Below are 21,054 nucleotides of genomic sequence, written 5' to 3'. Positions count from 1 at the left end.
TATGTTCTCTATCGTACTGTTTTCCCTCATTCATCATATAGAGAATCATAAGCACTCCACCTGTCTCTTTCCCCTCTGCCATTATTATTTTCCACTTTTGCGCATCTTTTCAACCATCTTGTATATCTCTTTTACATGCAGTTTCTTCATTACCTCTTACCTCGCTGGCTCCTACTGCATCCTTTTCTTTTCACTCTCAGAGCCACCCACCTTTGAGAATGTTCCTGATCAATGCTACTTTCTCAAATCAGTGGGATCACTTGAGGAGCAGTGGTGAGAGAAATTAATATGACTTCACTGCAGCGGTTGCACATTACTCTGTGTGCAACTGATTATGTTTCACGTTTACCTCTATGTGATGTGATTATGCTGCACAGTGGCTGGTCTGTCCCACTGCAATAAGCAGCAAGTCCATCCCTGTTTCTCCACCGAACATCCCATAGTTACGTGGTCACGTGGTCTGAGCACTGAGCTGGAACACTTGGGTTCCAGTTTACAGAAACCGTTCCGTAGGAACCACCATACTTTTACGAGTGAAATACATACATATTTTAAGTGGTAAATGTTCATGGCAATTGGTGAACATTGATAACTCAGTCTTGGTGTAATACTGGTCAGGGGAATGGAAAAAAGAAAAACAAACAGATATTTTAATCACTCTTGCATGGTACAGTAAGATTGTTATTAGGATAAAATTGCAAATATTTTTAATGCGACATGTTCGCCATATATTAAAAATGCATTAAATTGCATGTTTAAAATTTGCCTGGTTTGGCCTGAATAACTGTACTCATTCATTCATTCATTATCTGTAACCCTTATCCAGTTCAGGGTCGCAGTGGGTCCAGAGCCTCCCTGGAATCATTGGGCACAAGGCAGGAATACACCCTGGAGGGGGCGCCAGTCCTTCACAGGGCAACACACACACCCCTATGAACACTTTTGAGTCGCCAATCCACCTACATGTGTTTATGGACTGTGGGAGGAAACCGGAGCAGCTGGAGGAAACCCATGCGGATACAGAGAGAACACACCACACTCCTCAAACACAGTCACCCGGAAGAAACCCACGCAGACACAGAGAGAACACACCACACTCCTCACACACAGTCACCCGGAAGAAACCCACGCATACACAGAGAGAACACACCACACTCCTCACACACAGTCACCCGGAAGAAACCCACGCATACACAGAGAGAACACACCACACTCCTCACACACAGTCACCCGGAAGAAACCCACGCATACACAGAGAGAACACACCACACTCCTCACACACAGTCACCCGGAAGAAACCCACGCATACACAGAGAGAGCACACCACACTCCTCACACACAGTCACCCGGAAGAAACCCACGCATACACAGAGAGAGCACACCACACTCCTCACACACAGTCACCCGGAAGAAACCCACGCATACACAGAGAGAGCACACCACACTCCTCACAGTCACCCGGAGGAAACCCACACAGACACAGAGAGAACACACCACACTCCTCACAGACAGTCACCTGGAGTGTGACTGCGACACTCCCTGCTGCACCACCGTGCCGCCCTGTACTTATATTGATTTATGTTAATGATAGAATTCAACCTAACACCTACAGAAACATCCATGTAGAGTTGTAATTGATCTTGAAGCTCAAAGCATGCAGTAACAATCAAATTTGCATATTGCGTATTTCTTGTAAATTAGTTTAAGTTTTCCATAAGGCCTACAATTTAGCGACACAATGGATTTCATGGAGTAATGCCATAAAACATGCACTTTTGGATCTTTTTATTGAAGGTAAAGAACTGTTTTTATGTAAATGAGAAAGTGAATAACCTCCACGTTTGTTATTTACCATTTTAAGATTTTCTAGCATCTGAATATTTCAGCCCACAAAAGATTTACGAATCTTTAACTGCAATCCACTGAGAAATTAGGGCTTCCATCGTGTTAAGGAACATCGCTTACTGCTCCGGGCAGCAATAATATGAAGTTATAAACAGCATACGGATATTTGCTGCTGCATACATAAACAAGCTGCATTTCTGAGGAATATCTTGGTGAGCTGGGATGTGGGGTCGAGGCTACAGCATGTGGAAAATCACACACTAGGAGAATACTCTTATTTATGCACCTGTGCATTAACATAACACTAACCCAATAAGATCAAAGAGAAAAGGTGCTTAAGGCACAGTACTTTCAGTAAGTGTAACACATTCTTTTTTTCAGGCATGAAGCAGAAAAAGGGGCAGAGAAATGGACAGTATACACTCACCAGCACAATATGAAGAACACAAGTCCAGCATCAGTGTTATTTTGCTGTGTGCTATTCTCCTTGTTCTGCACTCGCACAGTGACTCAGAGGTTCTGTGAATGTGCCTGGAAAAGAAAACAAGAAATATCTAATCTGTTTCTTCTCAACTGTGATAGGCCTACCTCTCATGGATGCACAGTCTGAGGATGAAACTTATATCTATCTCTCTCTCTCTCACACCAGTTTCCCTCTATACCTCTCTCTCACACACTCTCTCACCAGTTTCTCTCTATACTCGGTCTCTCTCTCTTTCTTTCCCTCTATACTCTCGGTCTCTCTCTCTCACCAGTTTCCCTCTATACTCTCGGTCTCTCTTTCTTTCTCTCTCACCAGTTTCCCTCTATACTCTCGGTCTCTCTCTCACCAGTTTCCCTCTATACTCTCGGTCTCTCTCTCTCACCAGTTTCCCTCTATACTCTCGGTCTCTCTTTCTTTCTCTCTCTCTCACCAGTTTCCCTCTATACTCTCTCTCTCTTTCTTTCTCTCTCACCAGTTTTCTCTATACTCTCTCTCTCTCTTTCTTTCTCTCTCTCTCACCAGTTTCCCTCTATACTCTCTCTCTCTCTCTTTCTTTCTCTCTCACCAGTTTCCCTCTATACTCTCGGTCTCTCTCTTTCTTTCTCTCACCAGTTTCCCTCTATACTCTGTCTCTCTCTCTTTCTTTCTCTCTCACCAGTTTCCCTCTATACTCTGTCTCTCTCTCTTTCTTTCTCTCTCACCAGTTTCCCTCTATACTCTCTCTCTCTCTCTTTCTTTCTCTCTCACCAGTTTCCCTCTATACTCTCGGTCTCTCTTTCTTTCTCTCACCAGTTTCCCTCTATACTCTGTCTCTCTCTCTTTCTTTCTCTCTCACCAGTTTCCCTCTATACTCTGTCTCTCTCTCTTTCTTTCTCTCTCTCTCACCAGTTTCCCTCTATACTCTCTCTCTCTCTCTTTCTTTCTCTCTCACCAGTTTCCCTCTATACTCTCGGTCTCTCTTTCTTTCTCTCTCACCAGTTTCCCTCTATACTCTCGGTCTCTCTCTTTCTTTCTCTCACCAGTTTCCCTCTATACTCTGTCTCTCTCTCTTTCTTTCTCTCTCACCAGTTTCCCTCTATACTCTGTCTCTCTCTCTTTCTTTCTCTCTCACCAGTTTCCCTCTATACTCTCTCTCTCTCTCTTTCTTTCTCTCTCACCAGTTTCCCTCTATACTCTCGGTCTCTCTTTCTTTCTCTCACCAGTTTCCCTCTATACTCTGTCTCTCTCTCTTTCTTTCTCTCTCACCAGTTTCCCTCTATACTCTCTCTCTCTCTTTCTTTCTCTCTCACCAGTTTCCCTCTATACTCTCGGTCTCTCTCTTTCTTTCTCTCACCAGTTTCCCTCTATACTCTGTCTCTCTCTCTTTCTTTCTCTCTCACCAGTTTCCCTCTATACTCTGTCTCTCTCTCTTTCTTTCTCTCTCACCAGTTTCCCTCTATACTCTCGGTCTCTCTCTCTTTCTTTCTCTCTCACCAGTTTCCCTCTATACTCTCGGTCTCTCTTTATCTCTCTCACCAGTTTTCTCTATATTCTCTCTCTCTCTCTCTCTCTCTCTCTCTCCAGTTTCCCTCTATACTATTTCTCTCACACCAGTTTCCCTATATACTCTCTCTCTCTCTCTCTCTCTCTCTCACACCAGTTTCCCTCTATACCCCTCTCTCTCTATCTCTCACCCCCCCACACACACCTATATGTCCCTCTCCTTTTCCGCACTAGTCCCCAGCTCTCAGTTTTCAGTCTCCAGCTTGTGGTCAATTTCAGCTGTAATTTAGCCTCTGAAGCGCACCCACGCCTCTTGACACTGGCTTTTGGAAAATTGGCTATTGATGCTTGCAGCACTTCTTCACTCGCACTGAGGCAATTTCACACAGCTGTGTGGACCAGCACTTTCCCCAACGTGCCTTGAGTGACATGATGAACAGTTCGGGGCTCTGATGCTTTTGGTGCTTCGGTGGAAAAAGGGCCACCGATGATCACAGAGAGAAGCACTAGATGGGCTTTTTGGTTTCTGGATTTGTTGCGGTTTTTAAGCGACAGTTTAAGCACCGCTGCTGTTTTAGTGCGCCTGGACGCGTTTAAGTATAGAGATACGTCGTAGCGAGTGATAGCAGAGTTCAGGGTGCATATTTGTTTGTTTACCTGCATCCCTGATTGCAGGGCCGGGGGTTGCTTTGCACTCTCACTGAGTGGTTCAGCATGTGTTTGGATGAGGTTTTTAAGTAAAGATTGTCTTCTTCGACTCTCAAGCCTCCCAGCTTATCAGCCTACGTCTCCAAGAGCTTTATGAAGAAGTACATTTCTTTCAAATGTATTCAACCTCCCAATGCTATAATCTGGTGCACCAAGCAAGGCCTAAATGTGCTGAATGAAGCATGTGCACAAACTAGGGTTAATCTGTTTATATTCTTTGAATTCTCTGCATTAATCAATGTCTCACTCTGCACACTCGTTATTGGAGAGTTAAATTTGAACCGTGGCATTTCCCACAGACAATAGAGGCCAAATCAATTGAGATGTGAAGCGAGAGATTCTGTTTGAATGGAATTAAAATAAACATCTTTGCTCCATTAGCAATGCCTTTCACTCATTGCTCCAGGGGGAGAGCTTAATCTCCTGTAGAAAGAGGAATCTGTTGACGTTTAATAGGGTCTAACAAACACTGCTCTGATAAGGCCTATTGACTTTCATCTGTTTCTGCCTAGTGCTTGTGTATAATGTGGGGAGGTTGACTTGTGTAATGTACGATATCAACTCGTAAAGCATCCTCTTGTTTTCTTCGCTGCCAGAACTGGACGTGGCGAAGAGCAACACTGGACGAACATATGCGGTGCCAGTGGAATTGTTAAACTACTGAATACTTTTCATTTTTCAAATATTACTGAGGATACTACCTTGAGTTTGGAAGAGAAATTGGAAAGACATTTATTTCCTTTGTATTTCAGTCTTTTTTTGATGGCTTACAAAAACTGATAACTTTGTGGTGCGTGGTGGGCTTTGTGGTGTTATACGGAAGAATCTTGCCTTGGTGGACAAGCCCTGCTTCTGCTGTAAACCTGTGTTTTACAGAAAGGACGCGCTGTACAAGCAAACTGATTTTGCTCATCCACACGTCAGTCAAATCAACTTGAACTTGAAGCGTAGGAGTTGCATTAGCATCACTGTTTTAAATGTCTCTGAATTTGCATTGCGTCTTAACAGTCTAGTTCATTTAATTAAAATAAATAGTTTAGTAAAGGTTTCTAGTTTAACCTAAAACTGCTGATTTATTTATAATATGGATATAATTATGACCTTTGGAATATGCAGTTTCCCTAAAACTTTGACAAACAAAAGTGTTCTTTAGAGTAATCTTAAATCTGAATGTGTTTTGTGTGTTTGTTTACAGCTGGGTGCAGAGTTTCGGCCATGAGGGACTGGGTCTTCTGCTGGATATACTGGAGAGGCTCTTGCACAAAAAACAGTAAGACTACATTACCCATAAGTCCCTAGTGGGACCACAGTGGGGCCAGAATCATATTGATTTTTAAAGGGCAAAGTAATTGTAGTGCAATTTTCTTGTTCTCACATTTTATATGCTTTTTCTTTCTTTACCTGCTGAGCGCAACTCTTTCTCTTGTTTCCAGCCAGGAGAAGGTTGATAAGAAGAGTCAGCACAAAGTCATCCAATGCCTGAAGGCTTTCATGAACAACAAGGTAATGCCGTCAGTGAACAGCAGGTTCATTCTATAACAGCCTCCCTCTGTAGGACTATCCAACACTCATATATTGGCTAGGCTGTTTTAAAAGTCATCTGAAGTCATTTAAAGTTTATGAGGCACCGTTTTATTGAACTGCACTGAACTGTACTTGAGTACATCTTTCTTTGTGAGATATTTCATGATTTTTTTGGACTTGGTTTAACTAGTGGTGGTGACAGTGGTCGCGGTGGGTCCAGAGCCTACCTGGAATCATTGGGCGCAAGGTGGGAATACACCCTGGAGGGGGCGCCAGCCCTTCACAGGGCAACACACACACACACAACACACACACACATTCACTCACACACTCACACCTACAGACACTTTTGAGTCGCCAATCCACCTACAAACGTGTGTTTTTGGACTGTGGGAGGAAACCGGAGCACCCGGAGGAAACCCAGGCAGACACAGGGAGAACACACCAACTCCTCACAGACAGTCACCCGGAGCGGGAATTGAACCCACAACCCCCAGGTCCCTGGAGCTGTGTGACTGCGACACCTACCTGCTGCACCACCGTGCCGCCCCTCATGTCTATTTTGTTAATTTAAATATATGAACCATTGACTTGAAATAATTGTTCAGCAAAAAACGAAATTACAGTTTTCCACTCCACCACAAAATTCAAATTTAGTTTCTTTAGTTTCGTGCTTGAGCTGCAATGCTATCAGGACCTAGACGTGAATAGTGACCTCAGTCTTTTATATAAGCCAAAAACTCTTGGCGTGCTCCAATGCGTCAAGGTCTTCATTAAGGCTGGGCAGCGATATGTTTGAATGCATAGTCAAATTCAGAGAACATGTGCTTTAAAGAATAGAGTAGACTTGTACGGTTTATTGCCGAGAGAACTATGCAGGGTTTTACAGTTAGGGCGGCCGCCTTGACAACGTCATCCACCCCCTCCCCCCATTCCACAATTTGTTTCTTGCAATTCAGTCATTTTCTTATCAAGGTTTCTGATGTGTTTGTGCGAGGCTTTCTGCTGTGTCCAGTGACAAACACGTGTTCTGAAGTATAATCCAATGTTTAAGGCAAGCTGTGTGTTGTCTGAGTTTCACCGCAGCTGTGTGTACACGAGGTCAGAGCATATTGCAGCCTATGCTTGTAAACAAAGCTTTGAATCGTTGATATGAATTTGCACTTGATTCGTGAACTGATTCAATCAATGATTTGACTCCCAATGATTCGACAGTAGGGCGGCACGGTGGTGCAGCAGGTAGGTGTCGCAGTCACACAGCTCCAGGGACCTGGAGGTTGTGGGTTCGATTCCCGCTCCGAGTGACTGTCTGTGAGGAGTTGGTGTGTTCTCCCTGTGTCTCCGTGGGTTTCCTTCGGAGTAACACACGTTACAAAAACACACGTTGGTAGGTGGATTGGCGACTCAAAAGTATCCGTAGGTGTGTGTGAGTGAGTGAGTGTGTGTGTTGCCCTGTGAAGGACTGGCGCCCCCTCCAGGGTGTGTTCCCACCTTGTGCCCAATGATTCCAGGTAGGCTCCGGACCCACCGCGACCCTGAACTGGATAAGGGTTACAGATAATGAATGAACGATTCGACAGGGGAATGTTTACCACTGCGTTACATCACCGTTCCTTTGAATTTGTTTACATTTCTTTGAACTGCACACTACTTTTTTGTTTATGAAGCCAAACTCTTGTAGCATGTGCAGAATGCAGCTAGTCATGTAACAGTGGCTGTCTGAAGTATTCCAGCGCTCACGTGACTGTATTTATTACAGTTGTGTGGTAGTAGTTTCTCATTCAGTGCTGTCTAAGGGCTTAAAGGTCACATATTTTCAACAGTAGTTTCCAGAAGAGCCCCAGTCAAGCTGAGATTCCAAGTACTGAATACACTAGGTTGTGAAACACTAAAAGGTTTTTATGAACAGTCATGACTTAACAGTCATGATTTATGACAAATCTCTCACAAATTTGGACACACAGTGAAGACTCACTACCTCTTTTAGCTGCATAGACTGAGCCTTTATATATTGATGCAGTCTCTGCAGCTAAAAGAGGTAGTGAGTCTTCACTGTGTGTCCAAATTTGTGAGAGATTTGTCATAAATCATGACTCTTCATAAACAAAATTAATACACTATGTGTATTATAAACTATTGTGTATAGTGTGGTTAAAAGAAAGACTCTAACAAATCTCCATTTTCTTTGGAGTTCATGGCTGCTTCTAATTTGGAGACAATTAAACCTTAATCTGAAATCTCGACCATCTTCGTCATTCTAAGGCGCTGGCCACAAATGTGTGACTCAGCCCATCTTCTCTGGCCAGCTAGGTCAGCCTTTTCATCTATTTGACACTCCACTTATGTGCCTCAGCCCTCATCAAGGTGGCATTAGCACTCCTCTGCTTCAGTGGTCCCTCAGCTCCCTGCTTGCTGCCCATAGCTGCAGCTGCTTTCATATGGCCAGAGCCGATAAGAGCCTAGCTTCATAGGATGAAGCCTTGGCCGGGCTGTCTCTATGAACTCGGGAGGGGGCTCCTGGACACAGGTTCAGCAGAGGTCTTGGGGGGGGTTTTAATGATTTGGCTACCCCTGTTAGAGCAGGCTGATAGAAGTGGGTCTCCAGTGGCTCTTCTGATGTGCTGGAGATGGCCTGCGGTCTGAGGAGTGCCTTGCTCTCTTGTGCTCTCTCTTTTTTTCTCCACTCTTGCTTGCGCACACATTTGCTCTTAGACAAAGCTCAAACAGAGATCACTATGGCTTTGGGGTCTGTTCCACTGCAGTATGTTCAAAACAACCGGGACTGATTGGCTGGATATCACTGACTGAAATAACGTGCTTCATATAGTGCTGAGTGCTAAGTCATGAGCTGGTAGAAATGATTTTGCTTAGGTCATATTATTTCCCAAGAAATGGCTCCTGGTAGTTTTCCAGTTATGCTTACTCGCTGTGTCAGTAAACTTTTGATTTTTTTTTTTTTCACTTTAGTGCTAGACCACCCTGCAAAATAAAAAAAATGCATTTTTGCTGAGTCATTGATCATCGTGGTTGAAATGCTCCTGTAACAGATGGAGTGAAACACCATTAAATTATACCAATTTACCATAAATGTTGTATTTATTAATAATAGTTGCCCAATCCATCAGTGTCTTAAAAACAATACTTGGCAATCCATTACATCATTATGTTCGTTTTGATTGATTAGTTAGGAGAGGTAGACTACATAAAAAAAAAATACTAAATAATTAAATGGAAAGATTATGTATTAGCGTGATGTCAGGCCTAAACCTATATCTCCCAAAGATCATCAACTACTTTTTCTGTTCAGTTATTCTGCAATGAATTGCGCTGGGACCCTTCCTCCCGCATGTGTGCCTGTCTGCAAATTTCAAAAACCAGGCTATACATAATCCTTTATCCCTCGCCCCCTCTTTCCTTCTCTGCCTTTCTCCCGTTCTCATCCCCGCCTCTGTTAGCCTGTAAGGTCTTGTGTAATCAGGTGGGGGAAGAGTGTTATTTACCCACAGGCCTGTCGCCTCTCTAGACCTCTCCTGCCACCCTGCGGCATCCTGGGACACGTTCCACCCACGGTGCCTGCCATCCAGGTGTTCCCGCCCAGCTGGCACCCGTTTCCACAGAATTAAGACAGAAAACAGCATAAATACGCTTACAGACATTTCCGTGCATAAACAGTCTGGAACATCTCAATCCCCACAGTGCCTCCAAGGCTGGAGGGATGTTTTCATACCTAAATCTGAATAGAAAAAAATGGAGGAACATCTGCTTGGAACAAAAACATATACTTCTACAAGTCATTAATTGCTTGAATAATGAGTCTTATTTTAGAGTGTATATTTATCTGTAAATCCTCTGAGTACAAAGCCTATGGATTTATAAATATCTGTATATTGTCTAATGGGTATGGAAGCTTAATTTTGCCGTTGAAGTTCAAAGAAACCGTATCTATATTCATTACCAATTTTTCCTGCGCTGTAGCTGTCACATCTGGCGAGTGCTAATGTGTCATTCAAACGGGTGTCATACTTGTGCAAGTTTATACGCTGGTGTGTGATAAGTGAGGTTTAATGGCTGTATGGAACACTTAAAGTAATTAATTGTTAATTTCACATAAAAAAACGGTTAGGTCGAGTGGTTGCACGAAGCTGGATTAAGAAGTGTCTAAGATACTTAATTATAGTACTCATTAAAACACAAACAGATTTCAGTCCTCCATGCACTTTTCCTGTCCTAAATGTTTGGTGTTTGTAGTCAGTCCTGCTTCTGCAAAAGTGAAACAGCGTGGCTCAGACTGTGAAACAAAGCACAAAAGAAGCTTCTGAAGGAGCAGTGAAGGGAGGGTTGTGTTTACTCCACTGCCTAGTTGTTCTCTAGAATCATATAGAGCATCTTTAACTAGACTGATCGTTTCTAATTGTTCCTCCTATCTTACAAAGCCAATTCCAATGAAGTCGGGACGTTGTTTAAAACAGAACGTTTTGTCCAAACTCTTTTGGAAAGTGGTGCAGACCTAAAATTAGAAATTAGTGAATATTTGCCAAAAAACAATAAAGTTTATACGTGTGGACATTAAATATCTTGTCTTTGTGGTGTATTCAACTGAATATGGATTGAAAAGGCTTTGCAAATCGTTGTATTCAGATTTTAATTATGTTTTATACAACGTCCCAAATTCATTGGCATTGGGGTTGTAAATTAGTATCTTCTAATGAAAGTAGAAGAAGAAGAAACACAAGTTAATAGATAGGTCAGTTTCTTAAAGTGTAGTTATTACTCTAATTTCCGGCTTTTGTACAAACCCACAGTAAGTGGGAAGAAAATATGTGTCCACAATCCAATTTGAAACTGTCTTAATGTTGGGTTTTACTGAGCCATGGTGCAACAAAGACAAGACTTTTTTTTATTATTCTTTTTCTTTAATAAAACCAAGATTTTATTTTATTTTAAGTTTTTAAAAATGTTACATTTTTAGGCAAATTTCACAAGAGAAAACCTTTCAGCTTTGGAAATAAGTTTATAAAGCAATTTAGCATTAGTGTATTCTTTGAAAAATTATGAGCACTGACTGAAAGAAATCTGAGTTGGACATTAGAGAAGGCAGCCGTAACGAGTTATTCCTCTGGTGTGGGCGCGGTGGTTGTCATTAGCCTAACCCTCCTGTGTTCAGACAGCCATGTCTGTTCTCTTTGACTCCTCTGTCTCTCTGAGGGCTCCCAACCGCTCTTGTCGTTCCAGACCCCCAAGGCTCTTCTGTCCTACGTCTGTGTTGAATTCATGCACCTCCATGCTTCCCTCTTTCTCTCTTTTTCTTCTTCTTTCATTCCAACATTTACATATCCCTGATCGCATTCGCACTGTTGTCATTATTCCAAGGACGGAGCACCAAGCAGCGCTGCGTTTGGGCCCAGCTCGCGTCCTTGGGCTTCTCAGCCTCTGAAGTGCCACCACTAATTTAAAACTTTAGGGAGATTTCTGCTCCATATTCATATTTCTAACTAAAAATTCCCCCGCCAAACATTCGCTATGTCTCCCAGTAGATGGTAAAAGGCCACAGTCAGGTTTCTGATATTTAGATAGTAAAAATGATTGCTTGCCGCCTGTGACATGACACGACGCTGCCACTAATAACAAAGCTATTATGGAGGGAGAAATAAAGGACAGTGCAACCTGGATGTCTTCATATATGCAGCTCAGTCGGTTTGTCGGAAATAGATGCTGTCGGCATCTTAACATCATCCCATCTGCACCTGTGTGATCGAGGGCCAACTCTCAGACAAAGACAGTGATGTGCTATAACCATTGTACAAGGGCACGTTGTTTTAATCATCAAGTGAACATACAAAGTCGAAGTGAAACTGCATTTTTCAAGGTGCACTGTAAAAAAAAAAAAAAAAAAAAAAAAAAAAAAAAAAAAAATCATGTAAATTTTACAGTAAAATATTGCCAACGGAGTTCCCAGCCATTTACCGTATTTTTACAGGAACACTACTGTATTTCAAATGTACAGCATATTACTGTAATTGAATAATACAATAATTTACTGTAAATACTGCAATTTACAGTAAAATACTGGCAGCAGAGTTCCCAGCCATTTACTGTATTTTTGCAGGAACACTACTGTATTTCAAATTTACAGCATATTACTGTAATTGAATAATACAATAATTTACTGTAAATACTGTGATTTACAGTAAAATACTGGCAGCAGAGTTCCTAGCCATTTACTGTATTTTTGCAGGAACACTACTGTATTTCAAATGTACAGCATATTGCTGTAATTGAATAATACAATAATTTACTGTAAATACTGCAATTTACAGTAAAATACTGGCAGCAGAGTTCCCAGCCATTTACTGTATTTTTGCAGGAACACTACTGTATTTCAAATTTACAGCATATTACTGTAATTGAATAATACAATAATTTACTGTAAATACTGTGATTTACAGTAAAATACTGGCAGCAGAGTTCCTAGCCATTTACCGTATTTTTACAGGAACACTACTGTATTTCAAATTTACAGCATATTACTCAATTATAATTGAGTATTACAATAAAATACTGTTGCGGACTTTTTAGTTTTTAGTGTGTGTTTTTGTTACACTTTCATGAAACTAGTCACTACATTCAGTTAAATCTACTTAAACTTTATTCTCATGTCAAGAAAAGCACTTCTCTTGAAATATTCCATGGAAACAAAGGCACTCCATTAATCGATTTATTTTAAAGGGCCCCACAGGAAGGGTTGTGTGTAAGCACCATGCCACCAATCCACCACTTTTCAATGAACGTTTGATGCGTTATGCTATGTCAAGCCTTTTCGGAGACTTCCCTTTAAATGTAGACTGAAAGACAGGAGGAGCAGAAACAAACCCTTTAAAATAATATTTGGTTTGTAGTTGAAGTAGACAAGCAGACTCTGTCTTGATCTTCCACAGTCTTGTAATTCTTATTGAAGGTTAAGGGTTGCTGCTGCGGTGACTGACGGCTAATGTAGATATTGCTTTATGTTGTCAGTATGGACTGGAGCGGATCCTCGGGGAAGAAAAGAGCCTGGCACTGTTGGCCAGAGCAATGGATCCTTGTCAGCCTGCCATGATGACAGACGTCGTCAAACTGCTCTCTGCCATCTGCATCGTGGGAGAGGAGAACACGTATGTGATTCTTATTGTAAACTAAACTTCCAAGAGGAGCCCAACACTTTGAACATGTATTTGTACTTTTTAAAACATGTTTTTTGTCTAAATACTGTCTTAATATCATTACATTTATTTCCATGTCACAATCATGTGCATGTCCTTATAGTAATATTTAATATTTTGTAGTGTAAATCAGCGTAGCTTTTTATTTTTCATCATTTAAATATGTTTGTGATATTTTGCTATCATAATAACATCCACGTCCTGTATAATGCAGTGCGATATCAGCTTCTGTCCTGCCTTTTCTTATAAGCACACAATTCTTCATCCCTTATCTGTTATCTTACTGTATCTGTTATCTCTGTATTCTTTGTAGTCGTGCTGTAGTCCTTTATCCAGGGATCATATCTTACCCTTTTCATACAATTGGCACATATTAACAAAAAGATTCATTACCATTACCGTAACAAAACACACACTGTGAATTTCACCTCTGTAGCTGTGCCAAGTAAACACTGCCATGATGAAAGAAAATGTAATTCATGGAGAGAAGAAGAAGGAAAAAAAAAAAAAAAGAATTTATTAGATTCACTCTGCTCGTACTGGGAAAGTAAGAAAAAAACAGAAGTGTGAGAAGTGCAAACCCAGCATAACCCTTCACTGTAACTGTAAAAACGAATCAAAGCTGTGAGCACGGTGTCAGGAAGGGCAGCAGAACGAGGAGGCACCGCTGACTGGAGAATAAGCCAAACTATAAGAAATGGCAAAAGACAAATGTGCTGCATTTAGTTTTGGCCTTTTGTGTGCTGATGCGTTGGATATTTTTCTGTGTTTAGGCTGGAGAAGGTCCTTGAAGCTATCACCAGTGCGGGGGAGAAGATGGGGACGAGTCGCTTCAGTCCCGTAGTCCAGGGCCTTGCTGACCGCTCTGTCCAGCTTCAGGTAATAGTTTACAACGCTCCAGCACCACCACCACACACGGGCCTTCTGCTGAGAGGAGAGAAACTGGACACTCGCAGCTAATACAGCTCGTGCAGCTCACAGAAACACAGGGCTTTGTCCCATGTGTATGAAATCCATGTGACAAAGTCTTACAATGCTACTATTTGAATACAGTGTAATAAACCGGGCACAGTTTTAGTTTTCAGACAGTAGATAAATCATACAAACACGCTGAAGATCTATATCACATACATTTCTCTCCTCGATTCACGCCGCAGGAGGTTTTACACAAAGACTGAAAGGTGGGGGTAATTAATATTTCTGAGTGGGTGGACGCTGTGCTGTTTGGAGTACTGTTCGTGGTGTGAAAATCCCTGTGCAATAATGTACTCACAACTTGTAGCACTGATCCAATGAAGAGATAATGGTTGCATGGCTGAAACACAGCATTGCTGCATTGCTCCAAAGAAGTAGAACAGACCAGCAGTCATTTGTAATGTAAATATGCATTTATAACTTTAGTGATACTGCTGTATTATTGGTATTCGTTGCACCTGTTTACTACTGATGTATAACCTGTATGATAGATGTTGTCAATGTGTAGGTCAAGTTTGGAAGCGTTTGTGGTTTGGCTGTTATTTATTCTTTACAGGAACGCACCGTGTTCTGTCGAGGTCTGTCTGAAATGGCCTGTCTCAAAAGACTGACTTGCGTGACATAAGCAAGCTGTTGGGGTGTCTTTTCACTGGCACTCTTTTCTCTCTAGGCTTGTGTGTGAAGACTGTCTGATGTCACTCATCTGTGTTTGTGTGTGTGTGTGTATCAGGGAGAGAGAGAGCGCATTATAAGCTTTGGAAGTTTGCTCGGTGGGTTTCTTGACAATTGATTGTCCTTTAGTTTGGTGGTCCCTCTGAGCATAGCTGGGCTGTCAGGACCCCCTGAGAGTGTGCATGTGAAGGGAAAGAGGTGCACACTTCTCTCTAATTAGCATTAATTTCTGTCAGCCTTTTTGTCTCACACTTGTGTTTATTACATTTTCAGGACAGCAGTGTCTAGACTTGTGGGAAGGATAGAAGACTAAAGCTCTGTGTTTTAGTGTTTTTATTTGACAAACACTTGATATTAGCTGACGACTTTTGGTTCTAACGTGAATGTGAATCATATCGTTGGTGTCATGTGAGCGTATACTGTATAAACCAGTGTATTTGTATGAGTAAGCGGTGCTGTTCATCTCGTCCGTGTAGAGTGCGGCAGTGCTGTGGTGTGTTGTATTAACTGAGTTGCTGCATTGTTAAGACTGATTAAAGCTTCAGTGTTTTAGTTTAATTGGTAGCAGAGGGAGGTGAGGAGAGAGGCACTCGGTTCTGCCTTCACTGTGGGCTCTGTCATTTATACCATGCACTGCCTGCCCACACACATACACGCACAAACACAAAGTCACGTTAAAAACACTGCGTTGCCGACTGGGAATTGTAGTTATAGCCTTCGTGCTGAGAATCCGTTCCTTCTGCTGTGTGTTATCTGCATAATGGCAAAGTAATAAATACTGCACACTAGCCTAAAGCACGTGCAGTTCATCAGCTTGACCCTGCACAAAAAGACTGCTGTCCACATAGCATGGCTGGACTCTTTACAAAGTGTAGAGGTCAGGTTCAGCGTGAGGGCCTTTTACCAGTAATAAATTCGTAATGCTGGAAGTGTTGCTGTGTTTTGGGAGTTTCCTCCACCTCACCTTCCCAAGGCAAGGAGTGCTGAGAAACCAGTCCGTACAAAGCAAGGCTGATTGGACGCCTTTGGTCATGTTTTATTGATATCGTCGGCTAGTTCCGGTTTGCAAATACACAAACGTGATCCCTTTTGACTTCATGAATCATTTAGCAAACACTTTTCTATTCTTATCGCTGGGAATGTTTAAAGACTTCTCTGCCTTCTTTCTCTCTCTCACTCACTTTCCCTTTCCAGAGCCTGAAAATCAAAACACGTTTTTCCTCTCTCCATGATTATATAGACTTGAACTTCCATAATCTCTAACAGGGTAAACTCGAATATGCAAAACTAATAATTGTTCTCCGCTATCCAAAGCCACTACATGATTAGAACATTTTTTCCGTGCAAGTGCTTGCCAAACCCTGGGGGATCACAGTGTGATAATCCATTGTATCTGCTCCATCTCACAGTACACGAGCATGAAAGTGAGAGAACATGCACTATTAAAAAGTGTTCACTGTCCACCCAGCAATCCTCTGTGTTCGAAACACTCCACTACCTTTCTAAACCACACACACACGTCTGTCCGTGTGACTGAAAAGGTTACAAAGATCACTGATCAATATTTGATGAGCTGCGCCCACTTGAGGGGCTAGATCTGTGTTGAAGCTTGACGGAGGTGCAGAAACCTCCTCTGTCATCCGAGAGCTCAGTGATGAAACAGAATTCACCTTGCTTGGCCAAGACCCCCAAATAAAATAAAATTAAAACCAACCATACAACACCACCTTGGAGTTCCAGCACTAGCACCTCCTCAGGACAGTGGACGACAGTGAAGAAACATACCATCAACCTCTTTTATCTGAATCATCATCATGCAAATTACCAGCAAATTATCCACTGCCATGTAATTGCCTGTTTAATTCCTGATTTTTTCAACTGATTTCCGATCAGTGATTAATCAGTTTAACCGAGTAATCGTGACAGCCCTCGGGGTTTGGAGATGATATTATTGAGCTAGTGTTTCACAGTTAACGTCCACACACAACACAGCAGGTCTGAGTCTGTGTAAATGAAGGCATGTTTTATGCTCATAAATAACTGTTGGAATTCATGTCCATCTGTTCCTTTCTCTGCTAATTGTTAGATGACAGTATTAATATTTCTCACCCTGAAATTCCTCTCTAATTAAGGTGGGTTCCTGGAAGGGCTTCTGTGTGCTGCCGTAGCAGCAAATTGACTGCTGTTAAACATTTAAATTTTGTAAGGTTCAGTATTTTATGGTTTGTAATGGAGGAGAATCTGAATGAGGCGGCAAATGGAAGGTTAGACAACAGAACTAAAACGTTTCAGGTGGTCGGCCATAATCCTAGTCCAGAAACACCCCTAGAGTTTGTGTGTTGGTTGAGAAGAGACGGTAGATAATTAAGGAAACATACTTACGTACTTTATTGGATAGATGTTTGCATTTGATCAAAACGTTCAAATGTCTGTGCTCTTTGCTCAGTTTAAACGTACATTTGCAGATTTACAGTGCAATCAGAACTGTTCAGTCACACTCGAGGCAAAGGAGGATTAGAGGAAAGGCACTACACTGTTTTTCTTCTACTCCTTGTTCTTCTTCTTCTTGATTTAGCCCACAGGTGTCTAGCGTGTAAGTTTTCCCTCTGCTAACATTCCCACTTCAACTCAGAATGGGGTTGTTAATGAACTGATCAGTTTGAAATAATTATTTGAATCGAGTGTGTTAGAGCAAGGAAAATTCTTCCACCTTTGGCAGGTGGAATATCAAAATGCAGAGCGACATGAAAAAATTAGCACGGTTTGTATCCAGCTGTAATTTACCCATGGATATTTTCGGTTGCCAAAATGTGCAGTAGTGGAAACGGCACAATCACATGATGAAATACAGATGTTTTCTCACTCAGCTGAGTTAAGCGTGTATGAAGTATGAAGATCTGTTTTGCAGAATGCGATGTTTAACGCTTTTTGTTGATAGCTGCGCTATCCGAGATTCACTTGCGACAAGTCAGTTTGCGACGATGTGGAAATCCAAAACACAGTGTATCTGTATGTGATGCATTTGCCTTCCCCTGATGTATGTCTGCTCTGTGCGGTGGGATCTTTCGCTGAAATCACAGTGGAGTTTCTTTGGGATAAATAATGTGTTATATATCTGTATCTTAGAAAAGAGCATGTCATAGATGTGGGTTTATACATGGACATTTTAAATGGTCTTTGACAGACAGGCACCTACATCACCTTCATAAACACCTGACCCAAACCACACTGCCCTCAGAAGTTTAATTGGCTCTGGGCCTGTTAAAAGGGCATTTGAGAAACTGAGAATTCGCAATTTACATGCCCTTAAACAATATATCTATCTGTCCATATCTCTCTCTCCTCTCTCTTTCTCTCTTCCTCCTCTCTTGCTATCTCTTTTTCTCTCTTATTCTTTCTCTTTCTATCTCTCTTCTCTCTCTCTCTCACTGTCTTTCTTTCGATCTCTTTTTCTCTCTCAGTATCTCTCTTTTTCTCTCACTATTTCTCTCTCTCTCTCCCTCCTCTCTTGCTATCTCTTTTTCTCTTATTCTTTCTCTTTCTATCTCTCTTCTCTCTCTCTCTCTCTCTCTCTTTCTCTCACTGTCTTTCTTTCGATCTCTTTTTCTCTCTCAGTATCTCTCTCTTTTTCTCTCACTATTTCTCTCTCCATCTCTCTCTTTCTATCTCTATCTTTCTCTCTCTCTCGCTCTTTTTCTATCTCTCATTCTCTATTTTTCTCTTATTCTCTCTCTATCTCTCTCTCTCTTGCTCTCTCTTTCTACCTCTCTCTTTTTCTCTCTCACTATCTCTCTCTCTCACTCTTTCTCTCTCACACACACACACACACACACACACACACACTCTCTCTCTGTCTCTTTCACTCACTGACTCACTGGAGCTGAATGTTATCTCTTCTTTCTAGGTGGCCTGCATGCAGCTCATCAATGCTCTCGTTACGTCTCCTGATGAGCTGGACTTCAGGCTCCACATCCGGAATGAGTTCATGCGCTGCGGCCTGCGAGAGATATTGCCGGTAAGCGGCCTGTCAACTGACTCTGTATTAATATTGAAATGAGTTGTCCACTTGAATGAAATATTGTAAAATGGCTCTGGGAATAATTTATGAGGCCTGGAGAAGAGGTCGTACGACTGAATCAATACCTACAGCGGGGAATAGATTTCTCTCTCTTTCCTTGTTTTTTTTTCTCTCTCTCTCTCTCTAGCACGTGTTCTCGCTTCTTTCATTCTCTCTTTCCCTTCGTTTTCTCTTTTCTCTCTCTCATGCCGTCTCACTCTTATTTCTTTCATTCTCTCCCTGTGTCATTCTATAGATCTCTCACTCTTAAACACACTCTCGTTTGCTCTCCAACGGTGTCTCACATTCACTTTCTCCTTCCATTCCCTTCACTCTCTTTCCTGATGGGTATGTTCTTTCAGCATCAGAGAGTGAGCTGAACCGAACTACCCATACAAAACAGACACCGGCTGTATTAAATGAGAGAGAGTGTGCAGTGTGTGTCTGCGAGAAAGATTAATGCCTTACTCCTGTCTTATTTATTATTCAAAGCAGAGAGTTGCCTCTCTCTTCTGCTGCAGGACAAGAGAATAGACTGATGTGGAAAGTCTACAGAGTAAAAGAAATAAGGAGAAAATGAAATTTGCTTCCCCAGTGTCTCTCTATCTCTCTTTTGCTCTCTCCACTCCCTTTCTTTCTCTCTTACTTGGTGTACATTTCCCGCTGTAACTTTTTCACTTTTTCTGATTCACATTCTGTTCATCTTGCTTACCCTCCTTCTTCTCTGTTTCTCTATCTCTCCCTCATTCTGCTTGATGCTTCTCTCTCTCTGATCAGTCTCTCAATCTCTTTTTTTTTGTGTAGAGTCTTGGTACTATCAAGAATGAAGCTCTAGACATCCAGCTGAAGGTGTTTGAGGAGCACAAAGAGGAGGACATGATTGAGTTCTCTCATCGTCTGGAGGACATTAAAGCCGAACTTGAATATCCTTTCAGCTGGCCGTATATCCACCGCCACTAACTACTGAAGTGCCCTCTGCTTTGTCTTTCCCTTTCCTGTGTCCATGATGATCCCCAGGGACATTTTAAATCCTTCACAATAATGTGATGACCATGTACTGGCCAGTCTAACAGAGCTAATGCGTTTCCTACTCTTTCACTCCCTGAATTGATTTTATTTAATTCCACTTATAAATAATTCTCTTTTTGAACCTTTTGTCAGAGCAGTGCATTAAGTGTGCTGTGTTGTCACCTCTGATGGAGTGAGGTGGTGTGTTTGTCTGTGTGTATCTGTGAGTGTTAGGGAAAACGTCATCTTCACCCAATCTCAGGATTTAGTCCTCTGCAAAATTGCAGTTTGTCCTCCGGATGATATTGTATGCTTTAAGTAAGGGATGGAAATACAGTGGAACCTCTACCTACGAACTTGATCCGTTCCGTGACCCCGTTCGTAAGTGGAAAAGTTCGTTTCTCGAGTCAATTTTCCCCATTTAAAATAATGGAAAAGCAATTAATGCGTTCCAGCCCCCACCCCGAAAGTCACCTTTTTTGCACTGATATATGTTTACAACACTCTCAAATTAGTAAAAATAAAATACATGTAGCGTTACTAAAAATAAAAGAGAAATACATTGGTAACAGTAATAAAAAAGAAATAATAAAGTTTGAAGTGGTTACACATCGCTACCTTGAAGACGTGACGACTGGCTGGAGCAGTAACACAGGCACTGGCTGTATGACGGGAGGTGGGGGTGGGTGGAATAACGGAGAGTAGGCGGGTGAATGTGGGGAGACGAAGTGTAGATACGACTTAACTTAGCACGAATTTCGATGTCTGCTATTTACACTAATGCGAAATTGCTAAAGCTACATTTTGCTAATATTAAAAGATCACTCAAGTCTGGGCGCTGGGAGACTCGACTATTGGGGTCAGTGGTCATTTCCAGCCGCCGGCTCGACGGAGGCTCGGGTTCGTTTCTAGGGTCGTGGTTCGTTGGTGGAGTTGGTGGAGCAAAAAATATTGAAATGCCCGGTTCGTATCTTGGAAAGTTCGTTAGTAGAGGCGTTCGTTAGTAGAGGTTCCACTGTATTGTTAATAAATTTTATGTCACAGCGATTTAAAACATTTTCACAGTACACAGTATGTAAAAATGCTGAAATATTCAAAAT

At 41.9% G+C, this 21,054-nt stretch overlaps 1 protein-coding gene across 4 annotated transcripts in view; it reads left to right on the top strand.

Annotated features, from left to right (window-relative positions):
• diaph3 (diaphanous-related formin 3) overlaps positions 1–21,054 on the top strand; it is a 326,290-nt gene that overhangs the window by 87,261 nt on the left and 217,975 nt on the right. For all 4 annotated transcript variants that reach the window (XM_066647628.1, XM_066647626.1, XM_066647627.1 and 1 more), the window contains 6 exons: positions 5,715–5,789; positions 5,953–6,022; positions 13,058–13,194; positions 14,016–14,121; positions 18,794–18,904; positions 19,751–19,869. In XM_066647628.1, coding sequence (XP_066503725.1) covers positions 5,715–5,789; positions 5,953–6,022; positions 13,058–13,194; positions 14,016–14,121; positions 18,794–18,904; positions 19,751–19,869 — 618 coding nt within the window. The remainder of the gene's footprint in view (positions 1–5,714; positions 5,790–5,952; positions 6,023–13,057; positions 13,195–14,015; positions 14,122–18,793; positions 18,905–19,750; positions 19,870–21,054) is intronic.

This window comes from Hoplias malabaricus, chromosome 16 (genome assembly GCF_029633855.1).
Source record: "Hoplias malabaricus isolate fHopMal1 chromosome 16, fHopMal1.hap1, whole genome shotgun sequence".
In the NCBI taxonomy this organism is placed as follows: Eukaryota; Metazoa; Chordata; class Actinopteri; order Characiformes; family Erythrinidae; genus Hoplias; species Hoplias malabaricus.
The sequence above is the reverse complement of the archived record's forward strand: the minus strand, read 5'-3'. Positions and strand labels throughout refer to the sequence as shown.